Source organism: Mesoplodon densirostris, chromosome 3 (genome assembly GCF_025265405.1).
Source record: "Mesoplodon densirostris isolate mMesDen1 chromosome 3, mMesDen1 primary haplotype, whole genome shotgun sequence".
Taxonomy (NCBI): domain Eukaryota; kingdom Metazoa; phylum Chordata; class Mammalia; order Artiodactyla; family Ziphiidae; genus Mesoplodon; species Mesoplodon densirostris.
Window position 1 is genome coordinate 147,897,646 of NC_082663.1, and position 18,776 is coordinate 147,916,421.

The window sequence follows — 18,776 nt, forward strand, 5'->3', positions numbered from 1 at the left end:
GCTGCCAGCAGCATCCCCTCCCAGGGGTGACAACTAACAACATCTCCAGATATTGCCAGGTGTTCCCTGAATGAGGATGGAATCATCCCACGTGAGCATTAATGGCTTAAAGAGTAGTAGGAGGGACCACTACAATGATCAGGGAAATGATTTTAAACTGAGACCTATCACAAGAAGGAGTCAACTAGGTGAGAAGCTGGGGGACGAGTATTGAAAGAGGGCACAGCACATGCAAAGGTCCTGAGGTGGGAACTAGCATAGAGGGAGTTAGGTAAGGATGAGCAGAGGCAGATTTGGAGATGATGGGGCTGGATGGGGACACAGCCTGAAGGATATGAGACCTGATTGTCGGTCTTGTCTACACCGGTGAGGAAGAGAATCTTGGCCAAGAAGAGGCACACGCAGAGGTGCAAATGGAGGTAGGTGTTGTGGTTTTGGATGGTACGACACATCAGGAAGGTGATGATGGCCACGGTGAGACACACCAAAGAGATGATCATGCCCACGTGGCTAATGATGTACAAAGTGAACTCCATCTGTCAGGAAAGAGATAACTGTTGGTCTCAGAGAAGGACAAACATACCCCGCCCCCAGGCAGGAAAACGAATTATCCAGACTCCTGGCTTGGGTATATAGAGCTTGGAGGCCTTTTCTCCCTCTGACACTCAGAGTGAACTAGATATTGTTCATCATCATCGTTTGGCATCCATCAGCACCCATTCTCACCCCTGTCCTATGCCCTGTTCCGCGAGGGCAGGATGTTTACAAATGACATTTCCTATAATCTCTTGGGGTTAAGGCCCTGAATGTCATTTAGGTTCTCCAGTGAGATGTATGCATGAAGGTTTTGAAAGGCAGGATGGAGGCAGATACCAGCTTTCTGCAGACAGGAGTGAGCTGTGGCTGGACTCCCCCTTCCGACTATCCAATCTTTAATCTTTAATTTCATGGATGTGGGGTGAAATGACAGCTTCTATTTTTGACCTCTGGATTATGGCTGCAGAGGGGTGATCTTGAAGCCAAATGGCAGCCCCCTGACTTCAAGTCCTCCATCCCTTCCTGTGATTCTGTGAGCATCCAAGTCCCTGTATTAAATACTTTTCTGCTTGAAATACCTTGAATGGTTCCTGTTTCCTGCTCTGAACCAGGACTGATAATAGGTGTTCAGAGATGCCCCCAACTTCTGGGAGTAGCAATGACAAGTTGAGTCCTTCTCTATGCCATAATTTGTAATTAATTTTAAGTTTATTTGGGTGCTTCCTGTGTGTTAAAGATATGCCAGGCACCATCTCATGAACTCTTCTCTATGATATTGTGATGTAGCGGTTGAGATAACTGACTACAGTTTTAGCTGTTTGAGCTTGGGCAAGATGCTTAACTGCTCTGTGTCTCAGTTTCCTCATCTGTTAAAAAGAGGATACTAACAGTAACTACCTTATGGAATTGTTCTAGGAGGATTCAATGAAAATACTTAAAGTACTCACAACAGTGCAGGAAACATGTGTGATATAAGTGTTAATTTTCATCATACTTTTTTCTTTTTTTTTAATGAAATGTTGGTGCTTTTTATTTTTTGTTTTTATTTTTGGTTTTTGGCTGCACCTCGTGGGATCTTAGTTCCCTGACCAGAGATTGAACCCGGGCCATGGTAGTGAAAATGCCAAGTCCTAACCAGTGGACCGCCTGGGAGCTCTCACATCATCATTTTTTACTTGTTCTCATTTATTTATTTATTTATTTAGGCTGCATTAGGTCTTTGTTTTTGCACGTGGGCTTTTTCTAGTTGCGGTGAGTGGGGGTTACTCTTCGTTGCAGTGCGCAGGCTTCTCATTGCGGTGGCTTCTTGTTGCAGAGCATGGCCTCCAGGCATGCAGGTTTCAGTAGTTATGGCACACGGGCTCTAGAGCACAAGCTCAGTAGTTGTGGCACACAGGCTTAGTTGCTCCGCGGCATGTAGGATCTTCCTGGACCAGGGCTCAAACCCATGTCCCCTACATTGGCAGGCGGATTCTTAACCACTCTGGCACCAGGGAAGTCCTTCTTGTTCTCATTTTTAAGGTGAAAGAACTGGGCTCAGCTCAGAGAGGTTGAGTGACTTGCCCATGGAAACACAGCTAGGAAGTGATAGAGATGGAGTTTGAAACTAGACTAGTCTTGCTCTGGATCCAATACTCTTAAGTTCTAAGCCTTACATTCCTCTAAAAAACATTTAGGACCTCCCTGACAAGGAATAAGACCTCCTACCTGGTAATATAGACAAGAATACTCACCACAGCACTAATGTCTATTCTCTCTACCGAATCTAACCCCTCACCAAGGCTTATTTCAGGTTCCATCTTCTCCCTGATCTATCCCCAGTTCCCACTGACACAACTCTCAGTTCCTACAGCACAAATTCTTACACCATTTACAGGCAGACCTCAGAGATATTGGAGGTTCAATTCCAGACCACCACAATAAAGCAAATATTGGCAATAAAGTGAGTCACATGAATTATTATCCCCAGTGCTTATAAAAGTTATGTTTACACTACACCATATTCTACTAAGTGTACAATAGCATGTGTCAAAAAATGTACATACCTTAATTGAAAAATATTTTACTGCTAAAAAATGCTACCATCATATGAACCTTCAGTAGGTCATATTCTTTTTCCTGGTGGAAGGTTTGAAATATTGTGAGAATTACCAAAATATGATGCAGAACATGAAGTGAGCAAATGCTGCTTGAAAAATGGTGCCAATAGACTTGCTCAATGCACACAGGGTTGCCAAAAACCTTCAATTTGTTAAAAAAAGAAAAAGTATCTGCAAAGTGCAATAAAATGAGGTATGCCTGTAGATGATTCTGTAGAAAGAGACTTCTGGACTCAGACCATCCTGGGTTCAAATCCCAACTCCACTAATTACTGGCTTCATGACTAGACTGGCTGCTGAGCTCCAATCTCCCATCCTGCAAAATGGGTCTAAAAACACTTAAAACAAAGGGTTCAGGGCTTCCCTGGTGGTACAGTGATTAAGAATCCGCCTGCCGGGCTTCCCTGGTGGCGCAGTGGTTGAGAGTCCGCCTGCCGATGCAGGGGACGCAGGTTCGTGCCCCGGTCCAGGAAGATCCCACATGCCGTGGAGCGGCTGGGCCCGTGAGCCATGGCCACTGAGCCTGCGCGTCAGGAGCCTGTGCTCCGCAACGGGAGAGGCCACAAGAGTGAGAGGCCTGCGTACCGCAAAAAAAAAAAAAAAAGAATCCGCCTGCCAATTCAGGGGACACGGGTTCGAGCCCTGGTCCGGGAAGGTCCCACAGGCTGCAGAGTAGCTAAGTCCATGTGCCACAACTACTGAGCCTGTGCTCTAGAGCCCCCGAGCCACCACTACTGAGCCCGCGCGCCTAGAGCCCGTGCTCCGGCACAAGAGAAGCCACCGCAATGAGAAGCCTGTGCACCGCAACGAAGAGTAGCCCCCGCCCACCGCAACTAGAGGAAGCCCGTGCGCAGCAATGAAGACCCAATGCAGCCAAAAATAAATAAATAAAAATTTAAAAATAATAAGAAAATAAAAAATAAATAAAGGGTCCAGCCCATAGGAGGTGCTCAGTAAGTGGGGTCCGTGATTGTCATCGTGCCTGCACCTGTTTAGGGTCATTTATCATTTTATATATGAGTGTCATGGCTTCCCAAACAGACCATGAATTCTCTAAGGGCAGAAGTATGGCACACACCCCTTCTATCCCCCATAACCCCTTCCCACAACACCCAGTGCCATGAGAGGCATACCATGGATGTTTAGTCAATATTTTCCCATTGGATCTGGGGAGCTAGAGTACAGAGCATCAGTACTGACCGTGAGCTCCCCAGCAGCCATGATGATGGCCAAGTTCACCATTCGATTACAGCTGCAGCCAGTGTGCGTCTCAGAAACTTCAAGGATCGCACAGCCAGATGGTGTCCATCTACCTCCTTCAACATCTGTGTTCCAGGAAACACAGATGGGACTCTCAAAATTCTGCTTTGGCTGAAAATTCAAAGGCTTTGGTTACCTGAGAATCCCTCTATTCAAGAATCCATTCAGGATTCAACTTGATCAACCTCAAGAAGATGTGGGTATGTTCTGTAGGGAAGGGAGAAAAATGCTGATATTTCAATGTGCGGTCATGAAAAGAAATGTCTTGGGTGCCAGACCTGTCTCTACCACTAACTTGGTCATAGCTAATGTAAATATCCGTGTAAATGTTCCTGCATCAACATGACTTAATCTAGCCTAAACCTTGCCCATTGATGAATGGGAAAATGACACATAGAAATAGGAGAGCTCATTTTTCTAGTGGTGGATTTGGGGAAGTGGCTTGAGTTATCAGAAATTGTGGACACTTGCTGCTTTAATGGGTCCCCATCAAATATGAGAGTTAAGCTCACTTGAGAATGGGGAATTCTCAGAATGCAGATGGGGGTCCAATGGAAACCTCTGCACAAACCTCAATGTTCTCCAGGGTGTAGGTGACTGGTTTAGAGAACCCATCTTTCTTCTCTCCTGTTATGATGCCCCCAACAATGCGAGAATTCAACTTCAACTTCCTCTGGGAGTTGGCCAAGGGCATCTGAGGGTCTTGGAAGAAGCGCTCATCCAAAACGGACTCCATACCCGCAAAGGAGACAAAAGCCACCCCGTTGATCCCTGCAATTTCCCCCAAAAGCAAAAAAAAGGGGGGGGGAATCATTTGCTCAGTAGTTATTATAGATGACCCAGCCCATCCACACGCATACACACTTTCTTATCCCATGCATCTCTGCACCACTGGCTTGCTCTGAGAATTGAAACACCAGTGGACTTCCAGGTAGGTGAGCCTCACCAGAACCTTTAAAAAAAAAAAAATCTCGAAGTGCTATCACCTGGAAAAAAATCTTGGCTACATTTAAAAATAAATTTGAATTTGTGTTTTTAAGGGACAATTCAACTCAGCAGTGGTAAATAAGTTCCCCTCCCACATTTATGGTTATTCTTGTTCAGTCTCTCTGGTGGGCATCCGCTTTCAGTGTTGGTGGTCTCCAGGGATGTGTCGTAGCCTGTTCCTTGTGCCCTCCAGACAGCATATAGATCAGGGAGTGATGAACAATGACCTACAAGCTAATCTGGCCATTGCCTGTTTTTTGTAAATAAAAGTTTCATTGCAACACAGCCTCACCCATTCATTTACATATTGCTTATGAATGCTTTTGCACTATGACGGGAGAGCTGAATCATTGCGACAGATTGTATTGTTCTCAAAGCCTAAAATATTTACTAACCATGCTTTACGGGAAAGGTTTGCCAATCCCTGATACAGATTAGCTCTGTCTGCTAGAAATATCGTATAAGCCACATATGCAATTTTACATTTTCCAGTAGCCACATTTCAGAACAGTAAAAAAAAAAAAAAGGTCATTTTAATTGTGTATTAACTCAATACCTACAAAATATTACCATTTCAACATGTAGTCCATATAAACAATTATTAATAAGATATTTTACATCCTTCATCTTTGGCACCAAGACTTTGAAATCCAGTATGTATGTCACCCTCACAGCCTAACCACACTTGAAATGCCAATAACAAAACATGACCAATGGCTGCTGGATTGGACAGGAAATGTCTTGACACTCCTGTACTGTGAGATTATTTTCTTTAATTAATATTTTATTGGAGTATAGTGGATTTACAATATTGTGTTAGTTTCTGCTGTACAGCAAAGTGAACCAAACATACATATACACATATCCACTCTCTTCTAGACTCCATTCCCAGAGATTATTTATTTAATGTCTGACTTCCTTAGCAGATGGAAAACTCCCTGAGGGCATGGGCTATTTCTGCCTCTACCATCATTTTTTTTTTTTTTTGGCCACGCCTTGCGGCATGTGGGATCTTAGTTCCCCGACCAGGGACTGAACCCGTGGCCCCTGCATTGGGAGTGTGGAGCCTTAACCACTGGACCGTCAGGGAAGTCCCCCTCTACCATCATTGATTCCCTCACTTCTTGGCACAGGTCTTGGCACCTAGGAGGTGATCAATAAATATTTGCTAAAGAAATTAAAATTAAAAACAAAATAAATACATGCACCCCAATGTTCATTACAGCACTGTCTACAATAGCCAAGACACGGAAGCAATTTAAATGTCCATCGACAGATGAATGGGTAAAGAAGATGTGGTGCATATATACAATGGAATACTACTCAGCCATAAAAAAAGAATGAAATAATGCCATTTGCAGAAACATGGATGGACCTGGAGATTATCATACTAAGTGAAGTAAGTCAGACAGTGAAAGACAAATATCATATGATATTGCTTATAGGCAGAATCTAAAAAACAGTGATACAAATGAACTTATTTACAAAACAGAGACAGACTCACAGACTTAGAGAATGAGCTTATGGTTACCGGGGTGGGGGGAAAGGTGGGGAGGGATAGATTGGGAGTTTGGGATTGACATGAACACGCTGCTATACTTAGAATAGATAACCAACAAGGGACTGTTAGAAAAAACTTTTTTAAGTTAAAAAAGGTTTAAAAGGTAATAAATAAATAAATAAATATTTGCTGCTTGAATGCACAATAACCACCCTCTCTGATTCTCAGGAGTGGGTCTGTACCTGTGGATTCAGATTCTTCGATTGTGGAGCACCAAATCTTCATCTTGTCCCCTTTCGCTTTCAAATTAAAGGCCTCATTCTCTTCAGTGCATCCTTTGTTGATAACTTTGGTCTCAATGTCTAAAAGGGAGAATTTACAGGAGGTCACCCAGAAAGTGGGTCTGGAATTTGGTTTCTGGCCAAGAAAGGGACGCATCCCTGGTTGCAAGAGGAAAGGACAGACAGAACGATTGGTCATGGGAAAGATCCTGAGGCCCTTGATGAATGACAGGAGGATGGTAGCACCAAATAAATGAGAAACCCAATTGTAATTCTAGGAGTGAGCGCTCACATCCTTAGGGGATGCATCAGGGAAAGATGGGCTTGAAGTGAACAATGATGGAAAGCAGCAGAGTCATGGCCCTCTGACTACTCCAAATTTAGACAGGTTTTTCAAAGCCAAAGGAAGTTGAAAGAGTCTGGAGCATGCCTAGCATAGTGGACAAGAAGGGTTCAGGTTCCACAGTCACTAACTAGGAGGCCTAGCTCTGCCACTCACCAGCTGTGTAAACTTGACCAATGACTTAACACAATGCCAGGCACTTGATAAATGGGAGATGTTGTTACAATAATTGGACTTGCTTTGCTGTACGTTCAGAGGTTGGAAACAGCTGGGGAAATGGTATATGGGAAAGCCATGCAGAATCACATTGCCAAAGTCACCCGACTAAATCAGCCCCTAGGTGTGACCTTGACACGAAGGATATGTCCTACCTAAGTAGTCCGTCTGAATAGTCTGACTGACATTCGCTGAGGGTTTCAGAAAAGCTGCCAAAGTGGTGCTTTCCACGCTCTCCAGTAAGACTGTGGCCAGGGTAGATGTCTTCTCTTTGGTGAAGTTGGGCCATGTGGATGTTTGTTCAATCACAGAGGCAAAGCTCTCAGCCGTTCTCTGCAAGGAAAGGTGTGTTTGCGCGCTCTCTCTCTCTCTCTCTCTCTCTCTCTTATCAATGAAACAGCAGCTGTTCCCTCTTTCATCAAGAGAATGGGTTGACAGTCTAGGATAATGAAGACTGTGAAAGGACATTCACTCAGCCTCCATTTCCTGATTCAAGAAGCCCCACTGGGAATGCAAATTGGTGTCGCCTTCATGGCATGCAGTAAGTCAGCACTTGTCATGGCATAAATTGCACATACCCTTTTGACTCAGCAATTTCCCTTCCAGGAATCCCTCCTGCAAGAAATACTTAAAAATTGTGCAAGGATCTTGTCTAATGATGTTCATTTCAGTGTGGTTTGTGATAGCAAGAATTCAGAAAACCTGAATGTCCAACTGATTGGTTAAATAAAAGATGATAAAATCAAATCATGGGATAGTATACAGCTGATAATAAAAGAATGACTTAGTATATCTACGTATATTAACAAGCAGAAAGGTCCATGAGCTACGATTAAGTAAAGCAAATTACAGAATCACATGTTATATTATCTCCTTTTGTTTAAAAAGAACAAGTACTTTAATTTAAAATTTTGTATTTATGGTATTTATGTTTCTGGCACTAATTGAGATTTTAAAATAAATATAATTAATACTTATTATGAGCCAAGTATTAAGTGCCTTATATATACTAATTTATTTAATTTTATGAAGATACTTATGAAATAGAAGCTATTATTATTTCCATTTTGGATGAGAAAACAAAGATACATATCTAGTAGGTGACAGAACCAAGATTTGAACTTTGGCAGTCTGGTATCAGAGGTGGAATCCTTAATCACTGCTCTAAACCACTCATAGTAGGTACTCAATGTGTGCTTCAATGTGTGTGTGTGTGTGTGTGTGTGTGTGTGTGTGTGTGTGTGTGTTATACAAGCATTCACAAAGTAAAAAAGGTATGGAAAAATATGCATCTAAATGTTAACATTGGTTATGCCTAAGGAATAGAGTTAAGGAAAGACTAGCAATAATAATATTAATATTAATGCTGATACTGTTCCCTTGATTATTGATTACTGTCAATAAACTGACTATAAAAATGTAATCCCATCAAAAAAATATGAAGAGAATTCACAAGCTCACAACCTAATAAATGAAGGGAAGAAATTAGTTGAAGCCAATCCAATGGTGAAGGAAATTAACTGAAATCTTAGCAGGGAAACCAATTTCTATGTATCCAAATTTGATGATAAGAAGATGAGAAGAGGGCCTCCCTGGTGGCGCAAGTGGTTGGGAGTCCGCCTGCCGATGCAGGGGATACGGGTTCGTGCCCCGGTCTGGGAGGATCCCATATGCCGCGGAGCGGCTGGGCCTGTGAGCCATGGCCGCTGAGCCTGCGCGTCCAGAGCCTGCGCGTCCGGAGCCTGTGCTCCGCAACGGGGGAGGCCACAACAGTGAGAGGCCCGCATACCACAAAAAAATAAATAAATAAATAAATAAATAAATAAATAAATAAATAAAAGAAGATGAGAAGAATTTCAATAAAAACTGGATCAGAGTGAAACTTGAGAGATGTTTGGGAAAAACAGGATGCGCTGAGTTTTATAACCATATCCCAAATGAAAGGCATGAGTTTGGGGTCCCTCCCCCCCGACAGAGCAGAAAAATCTCAGCTAGAATCATCCTGAAAAACTGTGGTTCTCAATTCTGTGGCTGATGAAATCTCATCAAAATCCCCTTTGACATTAAATCTATTCTTCTTAGCTAGGAAGTTTATTTTATATCCTCAGGAAAGAAAAAAAAATAGCAAGCAAGCTAAAACTCCATAGTGGTAATACTTTTGTGTTAATTTTAGAAGGTTTTGTAATCTTTGGCATAATTTGGAAATCTGTTGTTTAAAGGGCTGGAACAATTTGACACATTAGAGAAGGAGACTAATTAACCACATGATTTCATGGCAAAAAGCAATTAGACGTGATTTTAATATGAACAATTTAAGAGAACATGGCTGTTGATTCACCATATTACACATTTTTTAAAAACTCTGAATTATTATATTTATGCACGTGACTGAGTGGATTTATGAATCCCTTAAGGGCATAGTGACCTTGCCTTTTAGGTTTGTAAATCTTCCTCATTAAGTACTTAAAATCTGGGGAGAAATGAGAATATTTGTAAACATGGTAGAAAATGTTTGAGGGAATTTAACTAAATTTGTTGAAAGGGTTCATTGTTTATACAAATTTAATCTGAAAACCCTATGAATAAGTGTACACTTCATGAATAAACATGTTATACTAATAAATTACTTTAAAATTCACCAGAATACAAATGAAAGTGTTATTCTTATTTTCATACAGATTTATAAATGAAATAACAACATCCATAAGTTACAACTTAAAGTCTTAAGAGAAACTATTTTTCTAAATCTGCAATTGTAATGACATAGTCATCCCCCTCCTAGGTACTTACCCTAGAGAAATGAAAATTCAAGTACACACACACACACACACACACAGATAAATGTTTATAGTAGGTCTACTGATAATTGCCAAAAGCTGGGGTGGGGATGGAGAAATGAAGAGATCTTGGTCAAGTGGAAACAACTCCAATATCCTTCAAAGATGAGTGGATAAACAAACTGTGGTCCATCCAGAAAATGGGACACTACTCAACCATAAAAAGGAGTGAAGCACTGACACAGGCTACAATGTGGATGAAGCTTGAAAATATGGTGCTCAGTGAAAGAAGCTAGACTCAAAGGGCCACTTACTGTGTGACTCCATTTACAAAACACTCTTGAAAAGACAAAACTATAACGACAGAGAACAGATCAGGGATTCACAGGAGCTAATGGTGGAGGGAGTGAATATCTGACTATAAAGAGGAAGCCCAGGGCTTCCCTGGCAGTCCAGTGGTTAAGACTCTGTACTTCCACTGCAGGGGGCATGGGTTCGATCCCTGGTCAAGGAACTAAGATCCTGCATGCCCCGCTACACAGCCAAAACGTTCAAAAAAAAAAAAAAAAAGAGGAAGCCCAGTGGAGTTGGTGGGGGTGGGGGGAGGAGAGGAGGGTCAGGGGAGAGGGATGGAACTGTTCTGTTGTCTGACTGTGGTGGTAGTTACACAAACCTACTCAGGTAATAAAACTCACAAAACTGTACAGAAAAGGGCAATATTCCTGCATGTTAATTTTTCAGACCTTACAACTGGAGTAGATTAAACGTTAACTCACAACCCATTCATGATAAAGAGGATTTTGTGCACCCGAAGTGTGCCCTCAATATGTTTGAAACTCGAAACATGATTATGAAGACTTCTTTGTTACCTTCAGAGAGATGACGGTGGTTTTGTTTTTACAGACATCATCCAGAATGCTGAGGGTGGCATTCATCAGTGCACAAAAGGAAACCTGTATCCCAGAGGGAAGAGCATTTGTGAGCATCGATCAAGTGTGCAATGTACAAACTGGGCCATCCAGCCCACCACATGGGATGGTCCTGAATTCCTGAGGTGTCACAAGTCTCTAGAATTCTCAGGGAGATAAAAACTCACCTTTTGATCAGAATTGGAATCATAGCATCTTTCTCTTCCATAAATAAGAAAAGAAAACATCAACCAACAGCAAAACTATTGAGTGGGGTGAAAAGACCAGTGGTCTAAGTGGAATATAATTCAGCCATGAAAAGGACTGAAGCACTGACACAGCCACAACACTGATGGACCTTGAAAGCACGATGCTTAGTGAGAGAAGCCAGACACAAAATGATACATAGTGTGTGATTCCATTTATACAAAAATCCAGAATAGGTAAATCAATGGAGCTAGAAATTAGATTACTGTTTATTGGGGGCTGATGCCAGGGAGGGAATACAGAGTAACTGTCAATGGGTACATAGGGTTCTTTCTGGGGGTGATGAAAATGTTTTGGAGATAGAGGTGATGGTTGCACACCATTGTGAGTATACTAAATGTCTCTGAATTGTACACTTTAAAATGGTGAATTTTATGTGTATTTCACAATTAAAAAAAAACAACAGTGAACCAAAGTGCATGGGAATTCCAAAGCTAATTTACAAACTCATATTTAATATAGTGACATCAATACCTGAAGATGCTTCTGGAGTCTTTACTTACTAGAATGACTTCATTAGAGAATCAAGACATCCAAATTCCTCTGCCTGGCCTGGAGGCTGTGTATCACCCATCCCATATCACACAGATGCAGCACATACACCTTCACTAATAGTGAGACTCCAATACCATTTCTTCTTTTAGTAAACAAATCCCCAAGTTTTAGATAGACAAATGTCCTTCCTTTCCAGCTGTCCTTGAAGCTATGTGTAAGCAAAAGTGATACTGGGTCATACTCTTAAAGGGAAGGACTGTGTCTTTCACTTCCCATTCTCTTCTGCCCACAGCTGGAATGCAGACTTGATGTCAGGAGCTGGAGCAGCCATTCTGGACTAAAATGAGGGAGACTTGTGTTGGTGATGGCAGAGTATTATGAAGCCATCATGTCAGCTCTCAGCAGCTTATACTCAGACTGTTACAAAGAGATAAATAAATTTATATCTGGTCTAGGCCACCGTATTTTTTGACTTTGTTAAAGCTGCAAAACAACATTCTACCTAACTGCCTTCTGGGAAAACTTCAAGAACTAAGAACCTTCAAAAATACTTACATATTCAGGCTCCACTGCTGCTCCCACTTGGCACAGCTGGACCCACTCATTGTTGGGTAACACATCTTCTTTACACTTGAAGGGAACCCCTAAGAAGAAAAAACAAAAACAACCAAATCAAACTTAACCACAGCAAGGTATGATTAAAAAGCAAGTCTGATTCCTTCACCCTCTGCTTAAATCCATCCATTGTCATATTATACAACAGTGGAAATGAACAAACTACAGCTACATGCTACGTCAGCAACTCTGAGAAGCATGATAGTAGGTGAAAAAAGCTAATCAGAAAAGACTATACATAATATGATACCAGTGTTATAAAACTCCAAAGCAAACCAAACTAAGCAAGGAATGTTTAGAGGGGGAATATTTTAAGTAGGGGAATTACAAAGTTCCATGTGGTTCCCTCTGGGGAGGGGTCAGGGATACGGAGTAAGGAAGAAGCATGTAGGAAACGCAATGGCATTGATGATGTTCTAGTTCTTATGCTACCAAGGGCCTCAGATATACTCATCTTATTATTATACTTCATTGCCTCCATACAAGTTATCTATACTTTTAACATATATAATCCATAATTTAAAAAATATAAACCTTTCAAACTTCCCCATGGATTGATGCTTCAAAAATAATTTATCAAATGAGTGATTAATGAATGATTAAATGAACAGAAAAAGAGAGAATATGTGGACGAGGTTAAAAAAGAAGAGGGTACAGAGGTTGGGAAAAGTGAGGATTCTACAACCAAAGCAAGACACAGATTCCATTGCCAAGACATGCAAGGAGATTATTACTTTTGCAACTGAAGTTGCCATATTTCCAGGAGACTTCTGGATTGGGATGAAAGCCCACCATGCAGCCACAGCTGTAGGAGCCCAGGGTATTGGTGCAGACAGAATTTGGGCCACAGGGTGATGGATCCTGGAGGCATTCGTCAATATCTGCGGAGAACTCAAGAATATCCAACAACTCAGAGGAGTAAGGAGATACTTCTTTCCAGGGATGTCCAGCAAACCCTCCGCTCACCTATGCAGTCCACTTTTGGGTCTATGGAGTTGAACTCTCCATTGCTTGGTGCAAAGCCAAGGTGGCAGGTACAAAAGTAGCTCCCGGGGGTGTTGGTGCATGTCGCATTGAAAAGGCACTTATCAAGGCACTCATCAATATCTGTGGAGTAGAGAATGGCCATGAGGCAGAGTGGGCCACCAAGCCAACAAAAATCATGCTTTGCCTTCCAAAGCAGAAACTGGTCGCTGAAACATGGCATCCCAACCAGGAACTACATTTCCCAGAACCCTCTGCATCTAGGTGGGATCATGTGACTAGCTTTCACTTATAGGAACATGACATATGTCACTTCTGGGCCAAGATGGTTAAGAAGTGGGTGTGCCTTTTCTCTCTTTCCCCACCGCTGGCTGGAACCAGGAATTCTAATGCCCTAAGGGATAGAAGAACCAAGAGATACAAGGAGACTGGACACCTATATCACCTTGTGGAGGAAAGCTGCCCTTTGGCCAAGTATATCCATATTGGATTCATATGAGAGTAAGAAATTTCTATTATGTTGAGCTAGTGGTTCTCAATTGAGGGAGATTTGCCCCTCTGGGGACCTTGGGCAATGTCTGGAGACATTTTTGTTGGTCGCTGGGATCCAATGGATCGAGGCAAAAGATCCTGTAATGCACAGGACAGTCCCCCAGAACAAAGAGCTATCCAGCCCCAAAAGTCAATAGTACCAAAGTTGAGGAACCCTGACCTAACTAATCTCCCTCAGAGGGTTTCTGAGCCAGCTTCCATGATCTGAGGAAGCCCAAGCAGCCATGAGGAAAAGTTCATAAGGAAAACTGAAGGGCCAACTAAGCTTCCAGCCAGAGACCAGTACCAACTACCAGTCATGTAAGCAAGGTCATTTTGGACCTTCCAATCATCCTAGTGCCCCAGAAACACCATATGGTCAACCCACAGAATCATGGGCAAGAACAATTGATTGTTGATATAAGCCACTACATTTCAGGGTAGTTTGACATCCACTGAGAAGTCCCCCAAATGGCTGGAAGAGTTACCTGTACACTTGAAAGCCTCAGGTTTCTCGGGGCTCCACAAATTAGGTGAAAAGAACCCTGGCAGGCAGGAGCAACTGTATTTTCCCAGGATGTTGGTGCAGATGGAACTGGGACCACAAAGTGTCGAGTTCCTGGAACATTCATCCACATCTAAGCAGAAAATCAAAAGGATGAAGGAGGCTGAGGCTACAGCAGGAGTTCATGGCCCTACCACTGACCTAAAGCCAATGGGTTTCCCCAGCTCCTCTGGGCTCACCTTCTTAAACACATTTGCATCACTATGAAAAGGAAACATTTAGAGGCATGTGTATGACCCATGCAAATCTTCTGATGAGGCTCCCCACAGCTCAGGATAGAATCCATACTCCTCATTAGAACATATAAGACCCTAAGAGTCTGTTCCCAGCTGAGCTCATCCTTTCCTTCTAATCCCTTCATAATTCATGATCTGGATTCATCGATTACCTGTAGTTTCACAAAGGCTCATCCTCTCTCGCCTGTGTTCCCTCAGCCTCAAACTCATTGATGAATCTCAATTCCTCTCCAAGAAATCACTATATCAGAGTGGAGGGGTAGAGAGCATGGACATCTTGAGTTCAAAGCCTGGCTCTGCCCCCTTATAATCTGCATGTTACTGGGTGCTGTGGAGTGAATTACGTCACCTCCCCCCAAATTCATATGTTGAAGCCCTACCCCCCAGTGGGATGGTATTTGGATGTGGAAAATAATTAGGTTTAGATGAGGTCATGAAGGTGGGATCCTCATGAGAGAGAAGGAGAAGAAACACAAGAGCTCTCTGCCCTGGGAGAGCACAGCAAGAAGGCAGCTGTGTACAAGCCAGGAAGAGATCTGTTTCCAGAACCCTAACATGCTGACACCTTGATCTTGGACTTCCAACCTCCAAAACTGTGAGATAATAAATTTCTGTTGTTTAAGCTCCCCAGTCTCTGGTACTTTACTATGGCAGCCTGAGCTGACTAATACACTGGACAAGAGAATTCATCTCCGTGTGTCTCCGTTTCCTCATCTGTGAAATGGAAGTAATCATAGAACCCACCCCACAGTGTTGTTCAGAAGATTACATAAGGTGATACATTATCTTTAAACACTCAGAACAGAACCTGGGACAGAGCAAGTACTATGTTAAGTATTCATTAACTAAAATAAAAACTTAATGGCAAACGTGTTGAGCTTTCTTTGTGGCAGGCAATGAGGAAGATCCTTTACATTCATCCACTCAACAAATGCTCACAGCAGCCCTGTGAGGTGTGAACTAATATTTCCATTTTTCAGAGGAGGAAACTGAGGCTTCAAAATTGTGCAAAGTCACATAGCTTGTGAAAGGCAGACCTGGGATTTAAATTCAGGTTCTGTCTGGCTCTGGAATTTTTACATGACAGATTTCCAGGCTTTCTTGAGTCTCAGAGACTGGAAATTTGGTGATTAACTTGATATCTGTCCTGCACAAGCCCACCCTGAGTTACCAGCAGGGGTAGCCTCATTCAGAGGCAGCAGATCATGGTGGCTGAGGTATGAAGTCACACTAGGCATAGTTCTACCATGACTCTCTTATTTCCTTTCTATTTGACCTTGGGAGAGGTGATTCCACCACAATGGAGGCTCAGTTTCCTCATCTATAATATGGGTATAAAGTATCACTGATAGCATCAGGTTGTTGGGCACATATGAATGAGCACACATATGGAAGAGCTTAGTGCCTTGGCTGGGATCCTGCCTTCAGGACTGTGTACCTGCTGTTCCCCCCTCCTGGAACACCCTTCCCCAGATAACCTGTATCTCACTCCCTTCAGGTCTTTTCCCAAATGTTAACTTCTCAGCATGGCCTTTCCCTACCACGCTATTAAAACTACAACTTCATCCTCTAGTATTCCCTACCCACCTGTCCTGCCTGCTTTGTCTTCATCTCCTTTAACTATCCCTGACACACAATATGTCCATGAACGTATTTTGTTTGTTCCCTATCTCTCCCCACACTGGATGATAAATTCCATGAGAACAAGTGTTTTTGCCTGTATTACACACTGCTGTATCCTCCATCCCTAGAATAGGGCTTGGCATGTAGTAGGTGTTCAGGAAGTGTTTGTTGAATGAAAGCATGAATGAATGAATGATTATTGGCTTCAGCTTTGCAGATGAGGGCTTTGAATTCAGCTGAGACCCACCTCAAATCCTCCCCCACCACTTCTGTCTTTGCAAACAGATTGGACTTGATTCCCCAAGAGACCCATGAACCTACCTTCACAAGTCTCTCCCAGGCCCTGGAAACTCATCTTTCCCCCGCTGGATTCAAATCCTGGGTTGCAGGCACAAGAGTAGCTTCCAAGACTGTTGTGGCAAGTTGAATGCTCTGGGCAAGTTCTAGGATCAGCACATTCGTCCACATCTGGTGAGTGGAAATGGAAACCCCGGTCAAGGTGGAGGAAGCAGTGAGGACAGGAGACTGCAATCAGGAGAGTCACTCCACCTGTCCTCCACCCGATGCTCCCCAATACCCAGACTTTCCCCTTCTCTCTAACGTCCTTGCAGTTAAGCATGGTCTTGAGAATAATGCTGGCCAACCGTATGCAAGCAAAAGGGTGGCAAATAGTTTCAAGCCACAACGATCATAGATTGCAGAAATGGCTGTCATCCTTTACTCCTCTCTGTGTCTACAACTTGGGATGAGGTTTGTGCCGTACCATGTGACATTGCCACTCCTCTCTTTAAGATGTGGAGTTTGTTTCCCCAGCCCTTGACTGTAGCTGGCTCTATGACTTGCATTGGTCAATAAATATGGCAGAAGCAATGTGATGCCAGTTCCAAACTTAGACCTTGAGAAACTTACTTGCTTCTGCTCACACTTTGGACCCCTTGCCTCTGCCATATGAACAAACCCCAGGTTAATTTTTAAAAAAAGACAAAGTGCAAGAGAGTTAGATCATCCCAGATGAGCCCCAGATATGTGAGACCGCCCAGCCAAGATTAGCAAAGCTGACCCGCAGCTGTCCACAAACACATGAACAAGCCCAGTGGAGACCCAAAGAACTGACCAGAAGAGCCCAGCCTAAACTGCCAACATGTGGAATCCAGAACTAAACAAATGATGGTTGTTTTAACCACCAACTTCTGGGGTGATTTGTTACTCAGCAATAGCTAACTGCTACAAATAGATCAGAAAAGTCAGAGATGACTTCAAATATCTCTAACTCCAAGCCAAGGGGGTATGTTGAGGGCTTGATCACTCCATGCCTTGCTTGATAGAGTCACCCTCCCCTTAAATAAATAATAATGCTGCAGCAGACTCAGGAAGATGGAGCCCTTGTCTCTTGGTGAGAATATTCTGGCTGCAGTGCAAAGGATAGATTCAAGGGATCAACACTAGAAGAAGGGAGAGACTAGTGAGGAGGCTGTTGCAATAATGATGAAACCTAAACCAAGGATGGAAAAGAGTGAAGAGATTCAAGACATATTTAGCAGGCATTTTGCCCAATGACATGATGACTGATTTAATATGGAAGGGGAGGGAGGATCAAGAATAACTCTCAGGTCTTCATTCAAATACCTTTCAGGGAAAAGTTTTGAAGTTTGGGTCTGAGCTCTCCCCAGGACAGAGTTTATCTCAGTGCTACTGACACTTCAGACCAGATCATTCTTGGCTGTGGGGAGGCTGTTCTGTGCATTGGAGGATGTTTAGCAGGGTCTCTGGTCTCTACCCACCAGTTGACAGTAACACAAACCACCCGCCTCCACCACCAGTTGTGACAACCAAAAATGTCTCCAGACATTGTCAATATCTCCCCCCCACAGGGTGGTGAGTGAATCACTCTAAGGATAGAGCTCCCATTACTCTCAAGTACTGCCTGACCCACTGCTTAACTCATAGTAGACCGTCAACGGGAGTTCAAATTCACGTTCTTCTACTTAATAGCTGTGTATTCTTGGACAAATGACTTTACTCTCTGAGCCTCGACTGGATTATTTCTAAAATGAGGATCATAATCCCTACCACATAGGATCACTATATGAAGTTCTTAATTAATCAAGTAGGTAAAGAAGATCAGGTTCTCTATACCTTCACAGGTGGAGTTTCTAGAGGTGAATCCAACTTGGCAGCTGCATCTGTAGCTTCCCAAAGAGTTGGTACACTCAGAGTGCTCTGGGCAGACCCCACTGTAGAGGCATTCATTAATGTCTGAGGAGCAGCGGAGGACATTGGGGAGACCAAAGATTAGGTGTCTATGGTTAGAAACACAGGTACCCAACTCAATAGGAGCTGTCCACCAAAGACCCATGCTTGGGAGCTTGAGCGCATTACCTGTACAGGTGAAATGACCTGGCTTTCCTGGGTTCCAGTTATTTCCAGTGGGAGAAGAGAAACCAGGCAAACAGTTGCACTTATACCTCCCCGGCAGGTTTCTGCAGATTGAGTTAGGACCACATGGTGGGTGGCTTTGAGAACATTCATCTATATCTGGAGAGAAAAAGAG

The 18,776-nt window shown here is 43.0% G+C and overlaps 1 protein-coding gene across 1 annotated transcript in view; it reads right to left on the reverse strand.

Annotated features, from left to right (window-relative positions):
• The window catches only part of ADGRE1 (adhesion G protein-coupled receptor E1), a 47,443-nt gene that overhangs the window by 14,108 nt on the left and 14,559 nt on the right, over positions 1-18,776 (reverse strand). Inside the window, exons 4-16 of the mRNA XM_060094489.1 lie at positions 18,605-18,760; positions 18,362-18,481; positions 16,547-16,693; positions 14,290-14,439; positions 13,253-13,393; positions 13,021-13,167; positions 12,227-12,315; positions 10,871-10,954; positions 7,380-7,557; positions 6,627-6,746; positions 4,468-4,667; positions 3,837-4,007; positions 342-536 (exon numbers count right to left, since the gene is read on the reverse strand). Of these exons, the coding sequence (XP_059950472.1) occupies positions 342-536; positions 3,837-4,007; positions 4,468-4,667; positions 6,627-6,746; positions 7,380-7,557; positions 10,871-10,954; positions 12,227-12,315; positions 13,021-13,167; positions 13,253-13,393; positions 14,290-14,439; positions 16,547-16,693; positions 18,362-18,481; positions 18,605-18,760 (1,898 nt within the window). The remainder of the gene's footprint in view (positions 1-341; positions 537-3,836; positions 4,008-4,467; positions 4,668-6,626; positions 6,747-7,379; positions 7,558-10,870; positions 10,955-12,226; positions 12,316-13,020; positions 13,168-13,252; positions 13,394-14,289; positions 14,440-16,546; positions 16,694-18,361; positions 18,482-18,604; positions 18,761-18,776) is intronic.